General features: G+C 47.8%; 2 protein-coding genes across 2 annotated transcripts in view; one reads left to right on the top strand and one right to left on the bottom strand.

Annotated features, from left to right (window-relative positions):
* Positions 1-15,128, top strand: part of Hmgxb3 (HMG-box containing 3) — an 81,480-nt gene extending 66,352 nt beyond the window's left edge. The window contains exons 15-20 of the mRNA XM_045132491.1: positions 451-635; positions 6,143-6,362; positions 9,633-9,766; positions 10,548-10,664; positions 12,229-12,438; positions 13,771-15,128. Coding sequence (XP_044988426.1) covers positions 451-635; positions 6,143-6,362; positions 9,633-9,766; positions 10,548-10,664; positions 12,229-12,438; positions 13,771-14,232 — 1,328 coding nt within the window. The 3' untranslated portion in view covers positions 14,233-15,128. The remainder of the gene's footprint in view (positions 1-450; positions 636-6,142; positions 6,363-9,632; positions 9,767-10,547; positions 10,665-12,228; positions 12,439-13,770) is intronic.
* Csf1r (colony stimulating factor 1 receptor) overlaps positions 15,003-27,886 on the bottom strand; it is a 28,145-nt gene continuing 15,261 nt past the window's right edge. The window contains exons 10-21 of the mRNA XM_004664770.2: positions 27,738-27,853; positions 22,931-23,057; positions 22,732-22,836; positions 22,223-22,333; positions 20,761-20,923; positions 18,779-18,867; positions 18,589-18,686; positions 17,766-17,888; positions 17,576-17,687; positions 16,867-16,966; positions 16,194-16,302; positions 15,003-16,095 (exon numbers count right to left, since the gene is read on the bottom strand). Coding sequence (XP_004664827.2) covers positions 15,958-16,095; positions 16,194-16,302; positions 16,867-16,966; positions 17,576-17,687; positions 17,766-17,888; positions 18,589-18,686; positions 18,779-18,867; positions 20,761-20,923; positions 22,223-22,333; positions 22,732-22,836; positions 22,931-23,057; positions 27,738-27,853 — 1,391 coding nt within the window. The 3' untranslated portion in view covers positions 15,003-15,957. The remainder of the gene's footprint in view (positions 16,096-16,193; positions 16,303-16,866; positions 16,967-17,575; positions 17,688-17,765; positions 17,889-18,588; positions 18,687-18,778; positions 18,868-20,760; positions 20,924-22,222; positions 22,334-22,731; positions 22,837-22,930; positions 23,058-27,737; positions 27,854-27,886) is intronic.

Here is a 27,886-nt window from a genome sequence, read left to right as displayed (position 1 = left end):
AGTCCTTTTGTGCTTTGTCTCCCATGGGAACAGATGGAACAGTCACACTGATCTGGGTTTCAGACTTGACTCTGCCACTTGGTGGCAACATAATTTTGAGCAACTTACTCTGTTTCTCCACTTATAAAGAGTAATAATAGCCTGGTTCATAAATACTAAATTCACATGAGATAAAATTCAGTGTACTTGGCCCAGCCTCTAGTACCTAGGAGGTGCTTGTTGAAGGGTTGAAGGCAGCTGTCCCTCTGGTTGGAGTTGCCTGCTAGATTGTCACCAGGACACTTGCAGGCCAGGTGCCTGCTGCTTGGGATAGTTAATGTTCTGGGGTATTTGGGGTGTGGGGGCGAGAACCAGTCTTGTAGCATTGCTGTTCTTGGTAGCACTGGCTTATCTCTAGTGCTTGCATGGTTGTTTTCTGTGACCTTCTCAGTATTCTTGCTGTCCTTTCAGAAAAGACTCTGACCACAGAGGAGCTGAGCCAGCTGCAGGAGCTCTTATGCAATGGTTATTGGGCTTTTGAGTGCCTTACTGTTCGTGACTATAATGACATGATTTGTGGTATCTGTGGTGTGGCACCCAAAGTGGAAATGGCTCAGAGGAATGAAGAGAACGTGCTGCTACTGAAGAGCGTGGAGGTAAGTCCTTCTCAGCCACCTCAGAACTGTCCTCTCACTTTGCCAGTGACGTCGCACTTGATGACCCCTGGAGTAGATGACTTTAATGCTGTCATGGTGAGGCTAGTGGCTTTTTCCTTCTGTAGCCCAGTTTTATTTGATGCAGGGTTTGTTTATTCAATTACTCATCAAATATATGTATGGTGAGGGGGAGAGAATGGGCATGCCAGGGCCTCTAGCTACTGCACATGAACTCTCGATGCATGTGCCACTTTGTGCATCTGGCTTTTTGTGGATACTGAGAAATCAGACCTGGTTTGCTAGGCTTTGCAGGTATGTACCTTAACCGCTGACCCATCTATCCAGCCCCTTCTTCCTTTCATTTTTGTTACTGGGAATTGAATCCAGGTCCTCATGCATGACAGGCAAGTACTCCATCAAGACCTACATCCCCATTCCTGTTTGTTTTAACCATAAAATTCCCAGGAGATACACAAAGTGGTGCATGCATCTGGAGTTTGTTTGCAGTGGCTAGAAGCCCTGGCATACTCATTCTCTCTCCCTTTGTCTCTCCCCACCTTTCTCTCTGCTTGCAAATAAATAAAAATATTTTTTTTAATGTCCAAAAAATTCCCAGGACTTTTGTACATGCTATAGCTAAATTACAATCCCAGTCCCTAGATGCCATGAAAAAAATATATATTTGTTTGTTTGTTTATTTATTTGTTTGAGATTAGATAGCTAGCTAGAGAAGAGATTTGACGGGGGCGTCTTGGCAATGCATACGAACTCCAGTTGAATATACCACTTTGTGCATCTGGCTTTATGTGGGTACTGGGGAATCAAACCTAAGCCATCTGGCTTTGCAAGCAAGTGCCTTTTAACTGCTGAGCCATCTCTCCAGCCCTTCTAGTTGTACTTTTTGGCCTTTGGGAAAGTAGTAAAAATGTCTCTCAAGGTTTATCCTTGTGGAGCTTACATTTGGGGAAGACAAATGGTGAACAAATATATGTCCAATAGTAATGGAGCAGAGTGAGGAGAAAGTGGGTGGTGGAAGAAATGTGTTTTTATTTTGATAGAGGGTGATCAGGGAAGGTCACTGATAGTGGCATTTCTATGGAGATCTGGAGCCCAACTAATTTGAGGAGGAACATTCTAGGCAGAAGGAGTAACAATAACAATAGCTAAGACAGTGTTGTTGGACATGACAAAGGTACAACAAGGAAGTCAGGTGGCAGGAGATAGTAGTAGATATGTGAGAGATAAGAGGCTGGATTCTACCTAGGGTCACATGGGCAATTTTAAGGACTTACAGAGTGAAATGGAGAACATTGAAGATATTGGAGAGAAAGAATGATATGCCAGGCATGGTGGTGCACGTCTTTAATCACAGCACTTGTGAAGCAGAGGTAGGAGGATCACTGTGAGTTCAAGGCTAACCTGTAATTACGTAGTGAATTCCAGGTCAGCCTGGGTAAAAAAGTAAGACTGTACTTTGGGGGTAGGAAAAAAAGAAGAATGATGTGAGCCAACTTGGTATAGCAGTTACCTTCTCATTACTGTGACAAAACATTTGACCAGAAGCAGCTTATAAAAGTAAAGGGTTTATTTTGGGTTACTGTTGAGAATAAAAGCTTAATCATGGCAGGGCAGACAGCCTGCTCCCATCTTCATATGTCAGCATCAGGTTGGTTAGCAGCCAGAGTAAGCTAGCTATGAGCACCCAGTGGCTGGACTAATAAAGGTCTGTCCCCAGTTGACATACCTCTACCAGGAAGCTTCCATCTCCTGAAGGCCCACAATTCTCCCAAATTGGCACCAGTTGGGGGACCAAACATTTAAAACACATGAGACCTAAGGATATTTTACATTCAAATCACCACACTTGTATTCTGAACTAAAAAAATTCACACAGAGATAACACTAAATTCAAATGATTTCATAGGTTAAATGTAACAAAAATCTATGATTCCAGTCACAGGAAAGAACAGCAAAAGCAACTGTGTTTCCCTACTCATCACATAAGACTGTGAAAACAGAGTTGACATTTTTAGTATAAGAGAAAAAACTGGGGGAGGGGTGAGGGAGAGGAGGGCTGGAGAGAGATCTTAGCAGTCAAAGTGCTTGCCTGCAAAGCCAGAGGACCCAGGTTCAACTCCCCCAGGATCCACATAAGCCAGATGCACAAGGTGGTGCATTTGTCTGGGGGAAAAGAAGAAGAAGAAACTGGGGTTTATTGTACTTACAAATACAGATGCCATAGTCCTGAATTAGAAAACATCAGGTCTAACAATGAATGAATGAAGTAATAACACATCATGATCAAGTCTATCATCAGAAAACAAGGTCGTTGAAATGATGAATATATATCAGTGTTGGGAGCTGGGGAGATGGCCCAGTGGTTGAAGGTACTTGCTTCTTGCAAAGTCTTTGGCCCAGGTTCAGCCAGGGTTCAATTCCCAGCACCCAAAAGCCATTCATGGTCCTGATGTATTTGCAGCAGCAACAGATGACATTATCTCAAAGAAGGTGCAGCAGTAGACAATAATTTGACCCCCATGTATCTAAATACACAAAAAAAATAAATATATGTGTTGGTGCTAGGAATATAGTTCAGCAGTTAAAGGCACTTGCTTGCAAGCCTGTTAACAACCAAAATTCAGCCCTCAGCATCCACATAAAGCCACACACAAAGTGGTCCAAATCTGATGTGCTATGACAATTAGAGATGAGGTCAAGGCAATCCAAAGCTCACCAGCTGCAGCAACAGCAAGAGACTGTCTCGGTATATAGTCTTAAGTGCTTATTCATACCATTTTTTTTTTAAAAAGACTTTCTTAGATAAACAAAAGAAAATAAATCCATAGATGGTGCTTTCCTCATCATACTGAGAAGGTTAGACAAGGGTAACCCTTGGATATGCTAATACGATACTGAGATACAAGATTGCCACTGCTGAACTCCACCATCGTGAATTAGAGGACTGGTTCATGAGGTGACGTAAGGCATCGACCTGCTTCTCATAGCAATCCTCCTACCTTTGCTTCCCAAGTGCTGGGATTAAAGGTGTGAAAATGATGACAATCAAAATAAGAGAGAGAGCCAGGCATGGTGGTACATTTATTAAGCAAACAGATTTCAACAACTCTGGAAAGAGCTTGGTGGGATAACACATAAAAAGCCATTGTTCAGGGCTGGAGAGATAGCTTAGTGGTTAAGGCGCTTGCCTGCAAAGCCAAAGGACCCAGCTTCGACTTCCCAGGACCTACGTAAGCCAGATGCACAAAGGGGCACATGCATCTGGAGTTTGTTTGCAATGGCTGGAGGCCCTGGTGTGCCCATTCCCTCCCTCCCTCTTTCTCTCTCTCTCTCTCTCTCTCTCTCTTTCTTTCTTTCTTTCTTTCTCTACCTGCCTATTTCTGTATCTCTCAAATGAATAAATAAGAATAAAAAGTTTTAAAAGCCATTGTTCAAATCTGCTTAATAATAATTGCTTAATAATAAAAATGTAACTGATATTAAGCATTTTATTACATCTGCCAAGTTCTTGCTTTGTGCTGTGTATGACTATATGACTTAATTTCCAACACTGAAGTTTTTATACATAGTAGTACTGAAGCCAAGCCCACCCAGACCAGTATGGGTGAGCTGAGGTCTGGCCAGCTGATTCCAGAATCTACACTCCCAAGCACTGCCAAGCTTACTTCCTGGGCTGCCAAGTTTTGGTGTTTCTAACTGTACCTAGCCACAGTGAATTTTTTAGTTTCCAGAATAAACAGAAGCCCTCCTCCTCACCAGTGTCACATCCCCTAGCATGGCACCTGCCCTGTGTCAATCAGGACTCTTCTGACAGAGGAGTAACATTGCCTTTACTTTCAGTTTGCACTCTCTCTTTTGTCCTGTGGTGCCAGCCACTTCTTCCTTGAAGACCAAGGCTTTATTCTCTGCCTTTGTGTACAGTGTATGTGGGAAAGGAGGCTAAATAAAATGTGAAATTAGTATTTAAGGATACTGAAGGAGCTGTGGATTGATGATAGTACTCCCTTTAGTTTGTATTCTCAGTTGGCATTTTGCCCCTTTACTGCTTGTGAAGAGGTTAGCCTCATGTGGCCCTATTCCTGCAGCCAGGTGTAAAAATTATATGTGAGAACTTTGTCATTTACTGATAGTGTTCACTAAGAACCTGGAAGTAGAGAACAAAGGAGTAAGGATGGAGAGTTGCCTTTTTGCATAACAGTCTCATAGATTTTGGTGGGTATCAGAACTATATAGGGCAGTGATTCTCAAACTTGTCAATGTGGAAGGCTACCTTGTTTTCTACCTAAAGGATTCTGATCAGTAAGCTTGATGTGGGGGGCAAGAATTTGTTCTTCTAACAAGTTTCCAGGCGATGCTCAGGCTATTAGTTTGGGACCACCTTTTGAAAAGCATTCACATGTAGAGCTTTCTGAAATGCAGAATGAGGGATTAAGTTCATACAGGTTGAAATGTAGCCTAGGCCAGACATGGTGGCACACTCTGGAGGCAGAGGTAGGAGGATCACTGAGTTTGAGGCCACCCTGTGACTACATAGTGAATTCCAGGTAGCCTGGGCTAGAATGAGACCTTACCTGAAAAAAAGAAAGAAAGGTAGCCTACTATTTGCATTTCAATATTGGGAATTAGAACCCAGGATCTTGTTCATGCTAGGTAAGCACTCTACCATTGGGCAACACTCCCAGCCTCTTCATGTTTGATAAGTAACCCACTGGCTTTAGCCAGAGAAGTGAGATCAGAGTCACCTTTAACAACCACATAGAGAGCACATGAAGCTCAGTGGTAGTATGCTTGCCTATTGTGTGAGGACTTGAGATCTCAAACACTGAAAAGAGGAAGAAGAAGAAAAAAAAGGAAAAATATGATTATGGACTAACTGGCCTGTAATAGTTAAGTAAATGCTATCTGGGGAAAAGGAGATAAAGTCCCAGAGAGTCTTCTGAATGAGGTGACGACTCCACAAGGCCTTTGAAGATCTATGGGATTCTACTAAATGGAATTCTGATTATTCTCAGCAGCCAGATACAGGGACTGACACTTGGATTTAGGATCTGGTCCAAGTGTACATATTCTTTTTCTATCCCTGACTCTGTCCACTCATTTCAGACAAATGTTTTAACTACTAATATTATAAGTCTTGTACATAACATGTACTTATTGGTACCTCTCCTTTTTTTTTTTTTTTGTAATAGGGAAAATGATGGGAGTAAAGATATGGAAACAAAGGGATTTAGAATTATTTTGGTCTGGGGAATACTGTGATATGGAAAGAAGGCAGTACAGTTTGGTACTGAGTTGTCAGATTTAGCCATACCCTGACAGTGCATGGCTGTCAGACACTTGGCCTATGCTGAGCCTTGATTTCCCAGCATAGTGAAGTGGTGAAGATTGCATTGTTGCTAATGTATTGCTCTTAGAATTCAGCCCTTGTTTGGCTTGTTTTTTTTTTTTTTTTCTTTTCTTTTCTTTGCTTTTTCCTTTTGGCTTTTTAGTTCACCTGGCCTGAATTCTTGGGCTCCAGTGAAGTGAATGTGGAGGACTTCTGGGCCACAATGGAGACAGAAGTGATCGAGCAGATGGCGTTCCCAGCCAGCATCCCCATCACCAAGTTTGACGCCTCTGTTATTGCCCCCTTCTTTCCACCACTCATGAAAGGAGCCGTGGTTGTCAACACTGAGAAAGACAAAAACCTGGATGTACAGCTAGTACCTGGTAAGGCCATGTGGTGGATGGTTGCTGCAAAAGAATGGCTCAGTTGGGAATCTGAGACATTGTCCATGTCAAGACAAAAGCAGTGGTAAAAGAAAGGCCTGCTTAAAGTATTGCATCTAAGAATAAATAGCTGTGACAAAAACTCCTAGAAGTTAGTCTTGGTGTAGTTTTGAGGAGCTGCCAGCCATGTTGTGTAAGATACACAGTTAATTGTCAGTTTGTGGTGATGTACTACCCTGACTTTTAATTGTTTTTTAATTTAATTTATTTGATACAAGAATGAGAATGGGCACACCAGGGCCTTCAGCCACTGTAAATGAACTCCAGACACATGTACCACCTGTATATCTGGCTTATGTGGATCCCAGGAAATCAAACCTGGGTCCTATGGCTTTACAGGCAAATGCTGAGCTATCTCTCCAGCCCAGTGATGTACTGCCTTGAGTAGTAGAAATCTTGCCAATAAATGCTTGATGGAAAGTCTCCAACCCAAAGATTGTCACTTACAAAGTGTAGGGAATCTGCTTTTAAAACTGGTTATACAACATTTTTGGAGTACTACCTAGAAGGCCTGGACTAGCTGTGAAATGCATGTTTCTGAGGACTTGGTTTCCTCCTTAGTGTGCCACTTAACAGCATTGTGACCTCTGGGAGATCCTTCATTGTCCTGAGTCTTGGTGTTGCCAGGGTGTGACAGTGTTACTTATCTTCTGGGCTTTTGAGCTGATACAGAGTAAGAGCACCTCTCCCCCCCTTTTTTTTAAGTTTTACGAGGTAGGGTCTCAAATTCACAGCAGTTCTCCTACCCAAGTGCTGGGGTTAAAGGTGATCACCACAACCAGCCACATTCTACCACAGCTCACAATAAGAAATATAATTTGTGTCATGACCTAGAATGATAGCCACACTCTTGCACATGTCACATCTATACATAAGAACTTTGACGAAACTGCTTTTCCTTATCAAATAGCGCAACATACTTTATTTTCTATTTTCATTTTTAAAATTCGAGATATGAAGTATTATGTTGATTTTGTAAGTAGTCATTATGTGAACTACTGGCTGTTAAACATACTTTTGCATCTTCACATTGAGCTGTGCCCCTACACTGCAATTCCCTTAAGCAGCTAGTTCGGGAGCATAGTGTATAGAGAGCATTTTAAAAGTGACAGCTCTTGTTCTCTTGTCATAGGTAAAGCAAGAGTACCGATACGGTACTCTTGGTTCTTGTTGCAGTCAGTTTTGTATTGCTGCTGAAATCACCTGACCAAAAGCAGTTTGTGGGGAGAAGAAAAGGTTTATTTTGGCAAGGGGAAGCTCCATAATGGCAGGGGAAAATGATGGCATGATTAGAGGCTGGACATCACCCCCTGGCCAACATCAGGTGGACAATAGCAACAGGAGAGAGTGCCAAACACTGGCAAGGGGAAACTGGATATCGTACCCATAAGCCTGTCCCCAACAATAATAACATAATACCAAAATATCCCACCCAAAACCATAATGGCACAGAATAAACACTTACATTGCAAAAGATGGCACTGGAAATATTCAACCAATACAAGATTTAAAACAACCAGGGCAAACATCAAACTCTGTAGCTCCAAGTCCAACAACTCTAGTCAGTGACAAATCTCCGAGTCCAGTAATTCTAACTAATGATAAGTCTATGGAATTCCAATTCCACCCCTCCAGCTAGACTACTCACAGTCTTGGAAAACTTCTTCGGGGCCTGCAGCTTTCCTCGGCAGCCATCTTATGGTCCCAGCATCTCCACTGCAATCCACAGTTCATCCTCATGGCCCCATGGGGTCTCCATCCAGCAAACCTGCTTCACACTGCCCATGGCCATTTCCAAAACACAAGACCACATTGCAAACTCAATGACCCTCTCTTTCTTGTATGTGTTCTACTCCATAATACCACGTAGAATGCCAATTTGTTAATCCAGGGGGGAATAAAGCAGATTATGTAGAACAGGACACTCCTTGAGCACACATGCCCTTCAAAAGAGTCTACATTCTTCCTGTTGCCCCAGTGCAAGTTAGCTGGTCCAATCTCAAAGGTTGTAATCTCTCATATAATAAATGCAGCTGAATGGGCAGAAGTTTCAGCCCAACGGTTCAATTTCTGTTCCCACCAGTCTATTTCTATGCAATTCAACTCTGCACAAATGCTCAGGACATTGACATAACAGCAAGCCTAGGCAAATCTCACCCTCACAAGCCAAACCTCAGAGTCCTTAGTTCTTACTGCATTCAGGTCTTTCAACTCTGACCAGAATAGTCCATCAAACTATTTAGAGCTCTGCAAGGCCAAGGCTTCAAATCCTTCCACATTCCTCTTGAAAATCAGCTCCAGAAAGGCCAAAGACACACAGTCGGTGTCTAGCAGCAAATGACACCACTCCTCAGAACCAACATTACTGTTACAGTCAGGTTCACATTGCTGGCAGAAATTACCCAACCAAGGGCTGGAGGGGTGGTTCAGTGGTTAAGGCATTTGCCTACAAAGCCAAAGGACCCAGATGCACAAGGGGATGCACGCATCTGGAGTTCTTTTGCAGTGGCTGGAGGCCCTGGTGTGCCCATTCTTTCTCTCTCTGCCTCCCTCTTTCTCTGTCAAATAAATAAAAATAAAATATTTTAAAAAGAAGCAAATCACCCAACCAAGAGCAGCTTTTGGGAACAAAAAAAGGTTTATTTTGGCTTATAGGCTCAAGGGGAAGCTCCATAATGACAGGGGAAATGATGGCATGAGCAGAGGGTGGACATTGCCTCCTGGCCAACAGCAACAGGAGAGTGTGCCAAACACTGGCAAGGGGAAACTGGCTATATAGGCCCCATAACCTGCCTTCAGCAATGCCTGAAGGAGGTGTTAGTTCCCAAATCTCCATCATCTAGGCACCTAGCATTCAAAACACCTAGGTTTTTATGGGACACTTGAATCAAACCACCCCAGTTCTGAAAAACAGAAGCTCTTAGAGAAAAGCTTAGATGTTCTAGAGTTCTTTGTGATAGCTTTGTGCCTCGTATCTCACATAGATGTTCCAGGGCAAACTTCAGTTCTAAGAGATTGCAGTTATTGGCAGTGGTTCACCTCTCTCAACACCATAGGGCAAGCTCTGTGCAGTTGGCTTCCACTTAATGCCTGCCATCCTAGAGACCTCTCTCACCCCCTTGTTCTCATCCTCATGAGACATGAGTGACTTGCCATGACCTCAAGTGGTTGGCAGCAGTTATCTCCCATCAGCACTGTTGTCTCTTGTAGGCAATGGCAGTGCTTTGGTGAGGCTACTCCAGGAGGGCACCTGCAAGCTTGAAGAACTTGGCTCCTACACTGAGGAGGAGCTGCAGCACCTGCTGGAGCAATGTGACATCCCCTTTGGACCTGAAGACTCCAGGGTGAATGCCAAGAACAGCAATGGAGACCGAGGCTTTGGGAGCGGGCTGCTTGGTGTCTTTTCTGAGTAGAGGATATGAACCCCTGCCACTAGGCACTCGTGTTAGATAGAGAGTGCTGGCCCCCAGATAACACCATGCCTTCTATGTGAGGCCTTGACCTACAGTTGTAGACTCTGGTCAGCAATCCTGATTTTTTTTTTTTTTTTTTTTTTGGTGGGGGCCTGAGGGGTTGGGGGCTTGGATAAGCTGCCTGTCTCACATTTTGAGCTTCATTTTCCTCATGTGCAAAATTGAAATAACTAAAATAACTGACCCCATGAGGCTAAGCGCACTTTACACAGCACATGGTTTTCAGGCTTTTAGAAAAAGTGCTGCTGTTAAGTTCATAGACCGTATGTTGTGTTTGGGTTTTATCTATTCATTATTTACTTTCCTTCATATTTTTGTGCTGTTGAGAATACGCTTCTGCAATTTGGATTCAATGTTAGCTCTTCTTTGAAGGTTTCTTTGCCCTCTAAAAAGTCAGTGGCCCAGCATCCAGAGTCTGGCAACTTGATTATTCTGTTTGGCCTTGCCTGTAGCCCAGTCCTCTATGCATAGAAGTGGTTAGTCTTGCGAGGCTGTAAGACCCTCGTGCATAGAAGCGGGTGATCCAGCGATGCTGTAGCCCAGTCTGGCATAGCACTTGACCTGCATGCTTTAGAGTGAGCATTTGATGCCAAGCACCACGCCTGGGCCCTTAGCCTTGGTACCTGTAGTTTTACTTGTCCTTCCTCTCCAGGATCAGCTCTGCCTCTCCTTATTGGCCCTCTATGAAGCTGTGCAGAATGGGGCCAGAGCTAGACAGCCCACACCTCACCTCACAGGGGGTAAAATCTATAAGGTGTGCCCCCATCAGGTAAGAGGGTATCAAGAGGGGAGCTTGGGGGAGTTTGCCAGTGTTAAACTGCCCACAGGAAATCTGACCCAGCTCACACTTTAGGAATTGGGATGTTGGGATTGCACAGCCCATGAAGATAGATGCCATCCTTTGGGTTGGAGAGGGAGTCTGGGTCATTCAGGGGTGTGTTTTGAGCACATTAGCACATGCTGATTCCTGAGTCATGTGTTAGAGTGCAGGAGTGGACAGCAAAGATGCTAGGCCTCACTTACTGACCTCGCCAGCATGGCTTGAGGTGCTTGCTCTGGAGGAGCCAAAATAGAAGTCATCGAAGGACCTGCTAATCATAGGCATCCAGAGGAGAGGCAGGGAATGACTGTTCCCCAGCACAGGGACCACTGTAGGTCAGAGTAACCATAGGGACTTCATTCTGAGGATAGTCAGATACCTTTTGGATGGTGAAATGGTTTGGTTTGGTTTAGTTTGGTTTGAGGACAGTCATTCCAGGTGTCTATACAGAGGTGTATTCAGGGTAGACACTGGGACAGAAAAGGCCCAGGAAGATATTGGGGTGGGAAACCCAGTGGAATGCGTCAGCAGAGTCTCAGCTCACCTAGGCATGAGAGTCAGGGTGGGCTGGTTATAAAAGAAGGGTAGGGGGCTGGAGAGATGTCTTAGTTGTTAAGGCACTTGCCTGCGATGCCTAAGGACCTGTGTTTGATTCCCCAGTACCCACATAAGCCAGATAGAAATAGTGGCTCATGCATCTGGAGGTTGTTTGCAATAGCTAGAGGCCTTGCTGTGCCCATTCTGCGCCCCTGCAAACCCCCCCCCACCTCTTTCTCCCCTTCTCTGTCAAATAAATAAAAATAAGTTTTTTTAGAGGATGAGGTAATCAGTCACTGGAATAAAGGCTACATCTGAGGGAGACGCATGAATCCCATACCCCTTCCGCCTCCACTCCCGTCCCTGGCATATCAGAGCCGGCTCAGAGGATGGTGCTGTGTTCCCAGGGTTTATCTTCTGAGAAGCATTTGACAGTATTGGGCTTGAGCTACCCTGGGTCTGTCTAGGAACCGTTTCACTTGGAAGTCATAGGCAAGTGGGTGTGAGGAGAGAATTGTCCACACTCAGAGCTGTCCAGCAGTGGGATAGCTCGAGAGTTGTCAGTGGAGAGAGATGCTTAGTAGGCCACAGCGACGATTCTACCTGGGCAACCCATTCAGGTCTGGTGGGGAACTTGCTCAAAATACAGATTTTTAAACCCGGGGTCCCTAGTTTCTTAGGTTTGGGTTGGACACAGAGTTTGCATTGGTAGCCAGTCCTTCTGCATAGCTGGGAGTGGGATGATGGTTGGGTACAGTCGTGTGGATCAAGTAGGGTTTGGAGGTGCCTTCCGGCCTAACTTCTTCCCAACTCTTCTCTTCAGAAAATTAGGATAGCTGGTGGCTTCATTTAGGGACAGAAGTAAGATTGTCAGGGACTCTGGCTTTAGTCTTCCTGGGGAAATGTGAGTGAATGCCCCACTCAGACTGTCTGTCCATTGGCTCCTTAACTGTGAGCTGGACCTCATCTCCCCCAGGTGGTCTGCGGCTCCAAGTACCTTGTTCGAGGTGAAAGTGCCCGTGACCATGTGGATCTGCTTGCTTCTTCCCGCCACTGGCCACCTGTCTATGTGGTAGACATGGCCACACCCGTGGCACTGTGTGCTGATCTCTGCTATCCAGAGCTCACCAGCCAGATGTGGGGGAAGAACCAGGGTTGTTTCTCTAACCCTACAGAGCCAGCTGTGGTGAGTCATCTTCTAAAGAACTGGAATAAATCCCTGTGTCCTACCTCACTGGTCCTTCAAGAGGACCTCCCAGAAAGCATCTCTAGCATACTTAATATTTGCCTTGATGCACAGGAACCAGTATTTACTGCAAATGCTTTACTGACCAGCCATAGCATGCCACTTAGTGTGCACGAAGTGTTTCAAACACAGGTGTCTTGTGTTAAAAGAGGTTGCCTTTCAGATAAACTAGAAAACTGCCACTATTGGGAGTCATTGTCGTCACACAGACAACCCTGGAGCTCAGTGTTTTAATTCCTGAATCTTAGATTTGACCATGAATGTGCATACTATAGGGCAGAGTCCAGGCCTCTTGAGATGTAAATACAGTGGTTTTAGAAAACACGACCTTGCCTGGCATGGTGTTGCATGCCTTTAATCCCAGCATCGGGAGGCAGAGGTAGGAGGATCACAGTGAGTTCAAGGCCCTACCTTGAAAAACCAAAAGGAAAACACTGACCATGACTCTAGAACTATAAGCTAAATAAACTTATATTCTTTTATAACTTAATAAGGCCAGGCCTGTTGGCACCTGCCTTTAATCCCAGTATTTGGGAGGCAGAGATAAGAGGATCACCATGAGTCCAAGACCACCTTGAGGACTACACAGTGAGTTCCAAGTCAGCCTGGCCTAGAGTGAGACCCTACCTCAAAAAACATAAGGTTGGAGTGTAGCTCAGTGAGGCCTGGGGTTCAGTCCCCAGCACTGATCTACAAGGCTCTTGTATTACAAGGAGAAAATAAAGATTGACCAGGGTCACTCACCCAACAGATCAATAGCAAAGCCTTTCTGTCTATGCCATGGTTTCTTGGTACTTTGTATCAGACAGTAATTCTTACCAAAGGCATGCACAAGCCAAGGCCTGCCTTTAGCCTTGGCTGGAAAAGGAAGAGTCCAAAGAGAGATGAATGCCTTACCAGGTGTATTATGGATGTGAAAGCTTCTTGGAGAGGACATCATTGTCGTCATTCCCTGGGGCTCTCAAACTCTTCCAAACTGGCAGAACCCCCAAAAGGTGTCCCTCAGACCTTGTCCCTTTCACTCCCCTGCAGCCTGAATTGACTAGGAACTATGTTAGAATGATACTATAAGCTCAGGCAATCTAGCATCTGCTTAGGGGATGACCAGTTTCCTGTTTCCACTCTCATGAGGAAAGGGAGGCACTGAAGAGAGTCAGTGTGCAGGGTCAGAAGGATTTAAACATAAATGCCTGGCCCCAGTAGCCTTTGCTTTCACCTACCGCAGAGTTTAACCTTGGTTGTTCTCAAAGTGGCTTTTTATCTCTCTTCTAGAGCGTGTCCTGCCCTGAACTCTTGGACCAGCATTATTCTGTCGACATGACAGAGGCTGAACACTCTGTCCAGCACCCAGTCACCAAGACTGCCACACGGCGAATAGTACATGCAGGCACACAGACCATTCCCAATGATCCCAGTGCTGGCCATCACTCCTTGTCCCTGTGCCCTGAGCTGGCACCCTACGCAACTATCCTGGCCTCTATTATGGACAGCAAATCCAGTAATGTCCGCCAGCGGTCCATTGCCTTTGACAATGCCACCCACTATTACCTCTACAACCGCCTCATGGATTTCCTCACCAGCCGGGAGATTGTCAACCGGCAGATCCATGACATTGTGCAGAGTTGCCAGCCTGGTGAGGTAGTCATTCGTGATACCCTCTACCGCCTTGGGGTTGCTCAGATCAAAACAGAGACAGAGGAGGAGGAAGAGAAGATGGCCACAATGGCAGAATAAGCCAGTCTGTTGGACCAGGCCTGCCATCTCAAGCCATGTACCCACCCTTGCCTGAGGCAGACCTATCCTGGGGACCTGTAGAAGCAATCGTCTGTGGGGAGGGCCTCAAATTGCTGGGACTGACCAAAGAGCTTCTATTTACTGAGCAAGGCAGGGCCCTCAACCTCCAGAGCTCTGGGGAGGTGCCAGGAAACCCCTTACTGGCCTAGAGAATGCATGTGGGGGTTTAGCTTGTTTAAGGGAGGGAGCTGCCTCCCTGGGTCCACCACTACCTGTGGTGGCCTAAGGCAGGAGCAGGAGCCCTGCACCAGGTTGGGAAGCTGCCAAGCTACATTATCCCACAGGGAGGAACCCTAGCTCCAGTCTTACAGCTGTATGGGCTTCTTAGCCTGTTGCCTTTGACTAGTGGCCTCTGTGGCTTCATCCACTCTTGGGGTCCCTTAAGACTCTTGATTTTCCCCAAAGGAAGGATGCATTTTTCTCCAGCTCTTCCTGTACCCACAGTGGGGGAAGCAGATGAGGGAGAACAGTCAGCCACAACTTCTTCTGGGACTGCCCTCTGCTCTGAGCTTTGGGGAAGAGAACCCCTTCCTCCTTTCCCTGGCCACTGCTGCTGTACCCTACATCCTCTGGGTCCTAAGACCCTCACCACAGAGAGGATGTGGCCCATGGTTGTGACATAACCTGGTGGCAGTAGGAAAACTCCCTTCTGTGAAGGGGAAGCAGACAGGGCCATAAGGAAACAGCAGGACTGGCTCAAGTGCCCATCGTTTGCTTAGGGCCTGGGAATTGGCCAGGTGTTATTTAATTTATTGAGCGAGATGGAGTAAGGGGCTTTTTCCCTCTCTCTTTCCCCAACAAGAATAAAGTTTATTAAATTATCTGGTTTTGATGAAGCAAGAGCCAGTTTCCTGCTCATTGTGTGTGGCTAAGCTCTGGAGAGAAGCTTGCTGCTACTTGTGCGTGAAGGATGAACAGAGGGTGCTTATGGGATGCAAAGAACCAGAGGCTGCTAGCTGTGCTGAGTTAGTGCTGTTAGTTTAATGCTGACAGAGACATCCCCAGTGTGATTGTTAGTGAGGGTGAGTCAGCTTGGGGGGGAGTGCATAGTTCTTGCTTAATGTGGCCAGCCACATGTCAAGGGCCCCTGCTTTTCAGCCCAGAATGATAGGAGATGGGGAATAACACTTCTTATAGCTGCCACTTGGCTTATTCTATCAGTACCAGGTCAGATCTAGGGTGGGGCAAGGCTATGGAGGGAAGGCTAGAAGGTCCTCTTAGATTCTTATGAAGGCTCCACCCTGCCCAAGGAACCTGCAGTCTGAGCGCCTGTGGATCCTACTGTCCACCTTGGTCCAGGAGATAAGTCCACTATGTCTCTAATCTTAGGGAACCTTGTCTTCTGAAGCATAAAATGTAGTCCTGTTTCTACAGAGATGCAAGGGAGCTAAGGAAGGGAGTTATTTCGAGTGGGAGCAAGATCAAGAGCTTGAACCAAGGATATACCTCAGTTGGCATAGCAAACATGAAGCCACACGGAGAGAACAATGGGAGAGGGGCTCAGCCCCTGATTGGCAGTGATAGCCCAGGCTCTAGGAGTCAAATTCCCAAGTGACGGAGCTGGGCTGAGCTAAGGGCGGAGTTCACATGTTCTCCCCATGTTGCCCTTCATGGAAGAGGTGGGGCTGGGAGGGTTCCACAGTGTTCCACTCCAGTGTCACTGCCTCAGCAGAACTGGTAGTTGTTGGGCTGGAGCAGGGGCTGGGCGACGTCTCCTGGCTCACAGCAGGTCAGGTGCTCACTGGAGCTTTCCTCCTCTGGCTCACTGCCGCCACCACCGCTGCTAGGCAGGTTAGCGTAGTCCTGGGGGTGGAAAGCCAGGGACAGTCAGTCTGGTTATTTCAGGCCCAGCCCTTCCTGCTCTAGCTGTCTAGACCCCCTCCCCAGGCCAGCCTACTCACCTGCTCTCTTCTGTCCATTTGGGCCTGCTCCTGGAGGAGGAAGCAGATCTGCTGGAATGTAGGTCTGTGGGTGGGCTCCAGTTCCCAGCATGCCTGCATGATGCTGTATCTGGAGACAAGTCAAAGGTTGTTACCAATATAAGGCCCTCAGTCTGGGAAACATGCCATTCCTAGAGATTCTCAGCAAAGATACCCCAAAGCTAGTGAAAAGTGAATTCAGGCTGAAGTATGGCCCTGTAGTAGAGCACCTGGCTAGCATGCATGAAGCACTGGGTTCAATCCTTAACACTACAAAAATAAGTTCAGTTTTGAACCTTCAGAATTTATTGCAGGAGATTGGGGCAGCTAGTTTCAATTCCCAAGCCATTCATACAGGCAGACTTGAAAAAGCAGTATAAAGCATCTAGTGTTGTTTTGTAGTGGCAAGAGACCCTAATGCCCCCAAAACACACATGGAAATATATATATATATTTTAGAATCTACTACAAGGGAGATAGTTTGACCATGGAACATTCTAGACAAAGACCAAGGTTTGCTTTGTGTTTACTGCAAGAGAGATGAAGCTTGGCCCTGGAGCATTCTGGATAAAGATTAAGCTCACACAGGGAGTTTTCTACCCTCCTCCAACCAAACCTGGAAGACCTCTTGCCTCTCTTGTAGCCTTTCACGTACATGTTTTTTGGAGCAAATGCAGGCTGAGCCATTTGGTATCCATCCTTCACCAGTTTGTAGAACTTACTGTTCACCAGGATGCCAGGATAGGGGTTCAACCCTGCAAAGGCCAGGATCATGTAAGAGACCACACCTGTTCTTGTCTTCCCTTCCCAATGAGGTGCATCTCAGAGAATGCGAACGTCCCATCCTAACTGGCCTTAGAGCAGGGCTTCTGGGTGCTGCACACTGGTGAGCTTAGACTTTGGCAGATGCCACATGAAGAATCTAGCACAGGCACAGTTAAAATCTGGATAATGTAACACTAAAGCGGGGCTAACACTAGGGGTTGAGTTTGCTATAGTGATACCATCAAGGACCCAGCATGAGGCCCTGTGCCTAGTCCTTAGGAAATAGGATGAGGAGGTAACTGGAGCTGCGTCTTCAAGAGTACGTACGGTGTCAGGGACAGCAGCATTCTAGACAGCTGCTACAGAGCAGAGACAAATACTGAAAGAGTCCAGAAGTAATGTGTGTGGGCTGGAGGGTCTGCCCTAGGCATGCAAGAGCTACTCTGCTTGTTTGTGAGCCCTTATGCATCCCTTTGCTCCCACAAGCCCCTGCTCTATCTTGGACACCAGGCATCCTTGACTAGATTTCTCTAAAAAAGACAAGTCACTGGTGGGGTAATCACAAAGGAGTCAGTCCTGGAGAGGGCTTTCTGGCTTACCAAGTGAGAAGATCTCCCAGAGAAGGATGCCATAGGACCAGACATCACTCTGAACCGTGTAGATGCAGTCAAAAATGCTCTCTGGGGCCATCCATTTGACAGGTAGACGGGCCTGGCAAGACAACTCTCAGTCACTTGGAGTCACAATTCTCCACCCCTTCCCCACAGAGCCACACTCCTTAACACTCACATTGCCTTTGACAACGTAGTTGGAGTCATTCATGATGTCCCTAGCCAGCCCAAAGTCCCCAATCTTGGCCACGTGCCCACTGGCCAACAGCACATTTCGAGCTGCCACATCCCGGTGGATGCACTAAAGGAAAGCACTGCAGGGTTAGTCAGGCCCTCCCCTTCCTGAGCCTAAGGTGGGGGGGGGGTGCGGGGCATGAGGCCTTAGTGTCCCTGGTAAGTGAAACTGGGACATGTTCACAGTCTCTGGCCAGGAAGGGAAGGGACCACAAGGTCAGCCTGAGAGGCCCTTTCTGATAGAAAGCTACTGCCATGCCCTGTCTTCTCTGCCTAGTAAGAGAACTGTCTAGACCTGTACGAGCCTAGGGTCAGAGAAAATTCAGTGTGGTTAAGAAACAATGTTTATAGACCTCTGTGGCCTTGTCTTCCCAGTTGGAGCTGCCCCTTAGTTGGGTCATCTGTCACTCCAGAAGCAATGAACACCAGGACTGCGTGCAGTGTTTGGCCCACATTATTCCTAACACTAGTAGCTGCCCATCTTCGGGGCCCTACCATGCCAGGCATTTGCACACAGAACCCTATCCTACTCCAAACAATTGTGACTGCATAGGTTCTTGCCCAGAGAATTTATAGTGCTGCTCAGCCATACATCAAGCAGCAGGGCTAGCAGTCAGGCCAATGTGTTGCAAGTCTATTCGAAGGGTGGTGCTCCGAAGCCCTGTTCCCTAGGTACTTATTTCTGGGCTGAGTAGCTTTTAGGTGTCATCTGCCAAGTTTGCCCTCTTCCCCACCCAGACCTGAGCAGTGAGCTGGTTCTGACTCACATTCTTGGAAGCAAGGAAGGCCATGCCCTGAGCCACTTGGCTGGAGAAATGGAGCAGATCCCAGAGTTCCAGCGGCCGACCAGCCTCCTTGTCCAGATCTGCGGTAGAATAAGGCATCAGGGCACCCCTGCCCCTCCCTTTCTCCTAGGCCCACCAGCCCTTCTCTCTCCTGGCTCTGGTACCTCCTCACCTTGTTCAGAGAAGGAATCATTGGAAGAAGTGGAAACAGGCCTCATCTCCACATAGGTATCCATACCCTGGCTGGAGAAGCCACTGTCCCTAGGTAGGAGGGAGAGTTGGGGTGTGGTCAGACATTACTGCACTGCACTGTCCAGCCAGGCCTTGTCCTCAAGCTGCCCCACAGACTTCCTTAGCCACTCAGCTGGGAAAGGAAGGGACTTAAGGTCAGCCTGCGAGTCCCTTTCTGATAGGAAACCCCTGTCACTTTCTGACTGATCTCTGCCTAGCTATCCCTAGGGCCACAGCCCATTCTGTCATTGGGCAGCTGTGCCTGTTGGAAAGATCTTCACTGCTCCTATTGCCAGCCTGCCCCTAGAACACTCCCAGAAACTATGGGCAAAATCAACTATTCACAGTGTTAAATCTTGGATCTAGAACAGAACTTTTTGGTTTTTCGAGATAGGGTCTCACTGTAGCCCAGGCTGACCTGGAATTCACTATGTAGTCTCAGGGTAGCCTTGAACTCAAGGCATTCCTACCTGTTGGGATTAAAGACATGTGTCACTCCTTCCCCCCCTCCCCCCCCCGGCCACACCTGCAAGATCTCCTGAGACTGCAGGGAGCCTCCTTCAATGCAGACTCAGCAAGTCTGAGTGGGTGGGCCTGAGATGGCCATTTCTGATAGCCCCCAGGCACCTACTTTGGGTGGTAGGTGAGCTGGAGAAGTACACTGCTACTACTGACTGTCCAGCCAGAAGTGGATTCCCAGCTTTTCTGCTGCCCTGGACATCAGAGAACCTAATGTTTCCGTTAGGATCCAACCATGGCACTGCTGCCCTCTCCTTGTACAGGAACCCAGACTGCATAGATAGGACCCATTCATCTGCCCCTTGCCCCTGAAATGTCCTACTCGGGGAGTACCTGGCCTGGCTGCTAGGGCTTTTCCTTGGTGCTTGTTTTTTTTTTTTTTTTGTTTTTTTGTTTTGTTTTGTTTTGTTTTGTTTTTCGAGGTAGGGTCTCACTCTGGTCCAGGCTGACCTGGAATTAACTCTGTCATCTCAGGGTGGCCTTGAACTCATAGCAATCCTCCTACCTCTGCCTCCCGAGTGCTGGGATTAAAGGCATGCGCCACCACGCCCGGCCTTGGTGCTTGTTTTGATCTGATTGGGCCTTAGGTTCCAGCCTGCATTGGCTCAATATGTACCATCCTTTCAGAGGGGTGTCAGAGCACTGGAACCTAAGATAAGGGCATGGTGTACCCCTCTTCTTCCAAGTATGGCTTGTCTGTGGCAGTCTAGCTCTGGAGCCCCACCAAGACTAGATTTCAGAACAGCAGTATGACAAATGAACTCAAAGCCAGGAGAGGCTCACACTTTGCCCAAGTCATGTGACATGCTTCCTCATGTGGTTTTGTCTACCTCTGTCTGGGTGGCTTTCAGAAATCACAATAGCATAGAACTATAGAGAGACCCTGGGAGGTTTAATACTCCAATGCTCACCCGAGGAATCCAAGACCTGAGCAAACCAGGAACCTGGCCACAGCCATGCTATTTTGCTTCACACCCAACTAACATTGCTCTTACTTCCTCATGATAACTACTGGTCTCAACGGAATGTGTGTTCTGCAGCTGCTATGGGCATGCTGGGTGCAAAACTGAGTGAGCATGCCCCGTTTTCCATCTCTGTCCATGTCTCCTGGGGTGGGCCTGGGTAATCTTTTCTCTTTGTTAAGGTGATGCTTTCATGAACATATCCCCAGCTGGGAGTGCCCATCTTTGCCCAGCACAGTCCCAGAACATGGTAGGCATTTTCAAATACTTGCTGAATGATGGGAATATGTAGCAGAAAATGAAAGTTGCCATTAAGACTGGAGTGGCTATTCTTGACACAGATGGAAGTAGGAGGGTACTCTACCCAGAACACTTGGCTTTGGCACAATCTTGAGCCCATCTCCCACCCTAGCCTCCTTCCTGGACTTTGCCAGGGCACTACCTGCGCACATATTTCTTCTCCAGGTTTATGTTCTTGTAGCTGGAATCTCCCTCAGAGTCCTGACCTGGACTCAGGCTGGGTCCCAGCATGGCCTCAGCCTTCCTTCGCAGAAAGTTGAGCAGATCACCGTAGCAGCAGTATTCAGTGATGACCAGGACAGGGCCTAAGGCAGCCAAGAGTGGGGAGAGATGGCAGTGTGCTTCTAGGCAACACTCTCTATGTGAACAGAGACAGGGACAGTGTAGCCTCTGGCCCAGAGCCAGCACTTGAATTCTAACCCTAACTCTGGAAGCAGGTTTCTCATGCCTCCCTAACCCCATCTGTGTGTAAAGTGAATGAAAACTTTAAAAACTTATAAAAGAAAAGTAACCCTGTCAGCTCATACCCAGTACTTGGGAGGCTAAGACAGGAAGATCATGAATTTAAGGCCACCCTGGACTACATAATTAGTTCCAGACCAGTCTGGTCTACAGTGAGACCCTGTCTTGAAAGAAAAAAACAACAACCTCTAGCCAAAGAATTCTACAAGTTTGACATAGGGTAAAGCTGCTATCATGAAGAGAAGGGGTCCTGAGAAGATGGTTCAGTCAGTAAAGTGCTTGTTAAGCAACCACGAGGATCCAAGTTCAGATCCCCAGCACGCATGTAAAAGTCAGGTACAGCAATGTGTACCTGTAATCCTAGCCCTGGTCCTCCTTGAGGCTTGCTGGCTGATCTCACTGAATCAGTTCAGTGAGAGACTCTATCTCAAAAAATAAGGTGGAGCCAGGCGTAGTGGTGCACGCCTTTAATCCCAGCACTAGGGAGGCAGAGGTAGGAAGATCACCGTGAGTTTGAGGCCACCCTGAGACTACATAATGAATTCCAGGTCAGCCTGGGCTAAAGTGAAACCCTACCTTGAAAAAAAAAAGTGGGGGGAAGTTAAGGAAGACACTTGACTTTGACCTCCATATGCAAGTTTGTGTGTGCATACAAACACAGATGTACCCACACATAAACATACAAGCATATATGCATGCACACCACATGTGGACACACAGGGGAGTGGCTTAGAGTCCTGGGACACCCAAGTGTTCTCTGGGGTGGACCTTAAAAGTTACATTTCAGCTACAGAATCAGATTCTCTGGCCATGGGCACCAAGAATCTGTATACAGCTATCTGTCATTCATGAGGCCTGTCAAGTCTAGGAATCTGACTTAGGAATATCAGTCAGCAGGGCAGAGGCTGGGGTCCTACAAGCACTAGGAGCACATTGGAAGGAAAGATGGTCCTAGATGCCCAAGGACCCCAACTTCATGGTCCCACACTCCCACCATGGCCCTCACCTCCGTGGGAGCAACCTCCCAGAAGGTTGACTGTTCTCGTGGGCCCACACTCCCACCATGGCCCTCACCTCTGTGGGAGCAGCCTCCCAGAAGGTTGACTGTTCTCGTGGGCCCACACTCCCACCATGGCCCTCACCTCCGTGGGTGCAGGCTCCCAGAAGGTTGACTATGTTCTCGTGCCGGCCCAGGTGACTCATGATCTTCAGCTCTGACACGAGAGCCTCCTTCTCATCAGCATGAGCTGTGGCTGGAAGACGGAGATGGAGGGCAGAGCCAGCAGGAGGGACCCAGAGGGAGCCAAGTCCAAAAGAGGGAAGATTATTGTGGGTGCACAGATGGGAGGGAGAAGACGATGCACATGTGCCTGAGCTAAGTCTTGAGGCATCGAGAAACCAAGCTATGATGGGAACATGGACCTAGGTGCCATCTGTTTGACCCAGCCTCGTGGGGGCTCAGCCAGAAACCCTTTCCCACCTAACGGTTGGCAGAGACCACCTTAGAACCAAGAGTCGCAAGAAGCCTGGAGCTCACAGAATTCCAAATCCTTCAGAGTGCAACAGGCTGGAAGGATGGGTAGTGCCTCTTGTGACAACAGGGCAAGCCTACTCCCAACATACAGCCCTCCTCAGCCCTTCCCTTACTCACACTTCAGCATCTTCACAGCTACCTTCAGCACAGCATCTTCCTTGCCCAGACCAAAGGCTGTGGCCTCCACTACCTTCCCAAAGGCACCAGCACCAAGGGTCTTACCTGTGACACACATGGGTGCCTTAGGTCTTTGGGGCCTACAGGGTCCCTGCAGTCTCCACTGGCTCTATAAAGGGCATGGAGACCCCCATCTCACCAAACTGCAGGTTGTTTCTGGGGAACTCCCATTTTTCATTGTAGGGCAGCTGGGTGGGGTCGATAAAGGTGTAGCTGTTGCCCTCGCAGCTCTCAATGATCTTCCAGCGCACTTGGTACTTGGGTTTCTGCAGAAGGAGGGGAGACTCCTAGCTGCTGGTCCGGCAGCAAGAGCAAAGAGTAGCAGAGGCAGTCTAGAAGCTCCCAGCCTGCTATGTGCTGAGAGGGGTCATGGCATCTCGGGGATAACACCAAGAGCTAGTAGGAACTTTACTTTGCCTTGCTAAAGATTTTCCCTATTCCAAGATTATTTCCCTAGCTGTTCATTGAAGAATTTGAACAAGATAATCTCTAAGGGGCTTGAGAATAGAATTTGAAATCTGTGCATTCATTCACACACTTATCTATTCTTTTGCACAAATAGTATTGTTTTGACACCAAGAATTGAACCCAGGGCCTCACGTTTGCCAAGTACACACAATACAAGTGGGCCTTATTCCCAGCCCTATTTTTTCCAGCCCCCCCTTTTTTTTGTCAAGGTAGGGTTTCACTCTAGCCTAGGCAGACCTGGAATTCACAGTGTAGTCTCAGGGTGGCCTGGAACTCAAAGCGGTCCTCTTACCTCTGCCTCCCAAGTGCTGGGATTAAAGGCGTGCACCACCATGCCTAGCTTTCATTTTCAATTACAGTAAAATATACAGAACATAAAGTTTGCCATGTCACCCATTTTCAAGTGCCCATTACAGAACAACTCCCTGCAGTCCCTCCCTCCTGCCAGCCATGGGCAGCTGTGAGTCAGTCTACTTTTAGTCATAAGATTCATAACATTTTCACTGCTTTAGATAAGAGGGTCAGGCAGTTTTTGTCTTCTGTGATTGGCTTGTTTATTTAGCATCATGGGTCAAAGTTCCCTTCCTTTTCTTTCTTTCTTTCTTTTTTTTTTTTTTTTATCTTTTCATTTTTTGAGGAAGGATGTCACTGTAGCCCAGGCTGACCTGGAATTTACTATGTAGTCCCAGGCTGACCTCAAACTCATAGCAGTCTTCCTACCTCTGCCACCCAAGTATTGGGATTAAAGATGTGTGCCATCGTGCCTGGCTCCCTTGTTCAATGCTGAATCATAATCCATTCAGACATTTTACAGAGTATGCTTGTGTTGGGCACAGTGCATTCAGCATTGAACAAGGCAAACACTTGGCCCCATGGAGTTATATTTGAGTGGCTAAGAGAGGCATTCAACTCAAAAATAATAAAGTAGGAAGCCCTCAAATGCTGCCATGGAAACAGTAAAGCAGTGTGATGGGATGGAGTGGTGTAAGATGAATCAGGAAGGCGCAGGAGGAACCAGCCATAATGTTCAGGCACTGGGCACAACATATACTGCAGCCTTGAGATGGCAAATCTGGAGGGACAGGCAGGTAGCTGGTGTGGCCTGGGGAAGGGGAGGGGACCTTCCAGGCAGAAAGTTGGCATGTGACAGCTGTGAACAGGCCTGTGGGCTTCTTCCTGACTCCATGGAGAAGCAAGAGGCATCAGCAGGTGAGGCACTCTCTGACAAAGGGGACACTGGGCTGTGGCCAGCTCCAGCTCCTCCGGCTTTCTCTGCTGCTTCCACTCAGCCAGCCGACAGAGCTGGGCAGGGGTCTTGGCAGAAGGGGTGACGGCAGCTGCAAGGGGACAGCATACCAAGAGCTGCGCACGAGAAGTGCTGCTGGAGGACCAAGCTTAGGGAACGTGGAAGCTGGGCTGGTGTGATGGAGGACAGCGAGGCCTTGACCCAGCAGGTCAACTCTGCAATCATGCTTTAGAGGTTGGGGCCAACAGGGCTGTTGGCTACAAGCCTTACTAACTTGAAAGAACCTAGGTAGCCATAGGGAAGAATTTCCAGTTAGCAATTTGGGAGAAGAGGCTGCAGTTAACACAAGCAAGAGCTGGGAGCTTGAGGTAAACTTGAGAACACCCAATAGGGCATGGTGACACATTCCAGGAATACTAGCACTTGGGTGGTAGAAGTAGGAAGATCAGATGTTCAAGGACAACCTCAACTACATAGTGAGTTTGAGGCTAGCCTGGGCTACATGCAACTCTTTAACAACAGAAGCAAAAACTAAGCATGTTCCTACTGTGTGGCTTGGGAGATGTATCTAAAACAGAATTGACCTAGGGAGGGACTTCTGTGTCTCCAAGGATACAAACTGCCTGCCAGGCTGGGTGGCCTGCCACTTCCATCTCCCATCTCCAGGAGCCTTTGTGGCCTAAGGCTGTTTTTCTCCTCACCACTTCTGCTTCCACTGTTCCTTTGCAGCTGGGCTGAGTCAGCCTCCCACCTCTGCTGGCAAGGGCCATTTTGGAAGGGGCGGTTGGAGGGGGAAGCGAGATTTGGCTGGTATCTCACATGTCTGAATCCTCACTTGAAAGGCTGGGTACTTCCAGCTGACCTCAGGAATGCCCACCACTCCCTGGAGCTCCTGGGCCATTCTTAACCTAGGTTCTCCTCTCAGTGTGGCTTGGAGCATCTGCCTAGGAGTGTCTCTCTGCAGGAGCACCACACCTTTGGTGAGAGGAGAGAGGGGAGTACTCACTAGCTCTAGCAAGAGTGGAGGTTGGAATGCTCGCAGTTTACGAGGCTCCTTCCTAGATTTATGACACTGGTTCATCTGTTGGTCACATCAGCCCTAATAACTCCTCTCCAATAACTCCACTCTGGGGAGCAAAATGGGCTCAGAGATACCAGGCCCTGACACCCTTCCCTGCCAGGCCTCTGGGTCTGTGGAATGGCTAGTCTCTCTCAGGAAGGAAAGACCTGAGCAATTCTCACTGGAAGCTCTGGGAACTCACCTGTCTACTTAGTTCCAGCCCCAGAATCTGACCATCCAGTGGCCTCTCTCTGTCCCCACCCATCTCCTCTGCATGGTATAGCTTCCTCCCTGTATATACTTTGACCCCACAGCCTGCTGGCTCTTGTCCTTCCCTCTTTCCCCATGTCCTCCTCCTGGGGACAGAAGGGAATAACTTCACCTTGAGCAGAAACACCCCTTCTACAGACAAGCCAGTGGAAACAGGTAGGGCTAATTCCCTCATGAAGGTCCTAAGGCAGGAGAATGACTGTCTTAACTCTTCCAAATCTTTCTCACAGAGGCATCTCAGCCTGAAGACACCAAAAGGTGCTGGGGAAGAGGACAGCCTGTGACTTCAGGTCCTCTTCCCTTGCAGGGACAGTGGAGCATTCTGGAGGTGACTGGAGTGATGCTCCTCCAAAAATGGCACTGTGCAGAGAGCTAGATTGTCTCAAGACCACAGCCAAGGGAGGTTGGTCAGCCCAGGGAAAAGGGGCTGTGGGGTCTGCGTGCTCATGAGGCAACTGCAGGCAGCTTTTCAGCTCCAAGTGAAGAGCTTTGTTTCAATAGGATCTGCTCATGGAAGGACCAGGTGACCACAATAGTGTGTGTGCCATCAACTCTAGAGATGGAAAGTAGCATGCAGAAACCACTACGTGTGTAGTTGAGGCAATGCCAACTTCAGATCCCCTCCCATCTCACGATGAATGAGCTGGCTCCCCAGCCAACTTCCTGGTGGGTTCAATGCTGACTACTTGCCCTGACCCCAGACACCAGGGTTTTATAAGAGTAAAAGAAAGTGAATCTATGCTTCACAAATGGCCTGAAAACATGACTTCGTAGTTTGTCCCCTCTGTGTTAAAACCAGACTCTACCATTGATCAGCCATGGACTAAGGCTTGTCTCAACCTCTCAGAGTCTCAGCCTCCAACTTCATAAAAGGAGATCGGTGACACACTTGCTGAAGGCAGTCAGTAGGATGTTGTGGGTAGCAAGCTTCACTAAAATGCTCCTCAGGAGCTGGAGATATGGCTTAATGGTTAAGGTGCTTGCCAGCGAAGCATAAGGACCCAGGTTCAATTCTCCAGTACCCACGTAAGCACATGCATCTGAAGTTTGTTTGCAGTGGCTAGGGGCCCTGCCACACCCATAATCTCTCTCTCTCTCTCAAATGCCCTTCACATTGCTCACTTGGTGAACAGCTCACCAGAGAACTTGATGTTCAGTGGGCAGTACATGGCACCCTCGGTAATCACGTTACAACAGAAAGGAGGAAGTGTGCAGGCCTTCCAGTGGTCACAGGCTGCCTGAGCACAGTCACAGACCCAGCACAGTGATATCCTCTCCGTGCACCCAGCTCAGCTGCTATGCCGGGATGGGACTCTCCCTTAATCCATATCACCTTTTGCTCTGGTAGGCTTGCCCTCACTTCCATGTCTTATTAATCATCAACTCCTGCCTTGGACAGTAAAGTCTACGGAGTGGTGTCAAGGGCCACCTAGCATCCAGCATACAGTAAGCACCTGCCAAGGAGCTGCTAGCTGTCCGGGCAGGGGTTGCACGCCTTCAACCCCAGCACTCCGAAGGCCAAGGTAGGGGCGCTGTGAGTCTGAGGCCAGCCCGAGACTACATAGTGAATTCCAGGTCAGCCTGGGCTAGAGTGAGACCCTGCTATAAATAACAACAAAAGAGTTGGCACATGCCTTTAATCCCAGTACTTGGGAGGCAGAGGTAAGAGAATTGCCATGAGTTCGAGGCCAACCTGAGACTGAATTCCAGATCAGCCTGGGCTACAAAAATAAATAAATAAGTACAAGAAAAGGAAAAAAGAGCTGCAAGCCACATGATAGGCTGACAGAATGACGGCGCTTGTAGGTAGGCGCTGGAGTGGGTAGTGCAGCTTGGCACCGTGGTGCTTCACATTTCTGACTTCCTTTGGGCCTGGCGGGCAGCTTCCCTGCCCCAGCTCACCTGCTTATACTTGTACAAGAGCAGCAGCAGCAGCAGCAGCAGCAAGGCCATGATGGACAGGCAGGCCACCACCACTGGTGTGAAGAAGGACTTGTCAGGGAAATGCTTGATGTGTCCTGAAGGTGAAGAACAGAGAGAGAGCAGGTGAA

The sequence above is a fragment of the Jaculus jaculus genome, chromosome 13 (assembly GCF_020740685.1).
Source record: "Jaculus jaculus isolate mJacJac1 chromosome 13, mJacJac1.mat.Y.cur, whole genome shotgun sequence".
NCBI lineage: Eukaryota > Metazoa > Chordata > Mammalia > Rodentia > Dipodidae > Jaculus > Jaculus jaculus.
The sequence above is the reverse complement of the archived record's forward strand: the minus strand, read 5'-3'. Positions and strand labels throughout refer to the sequence as shown.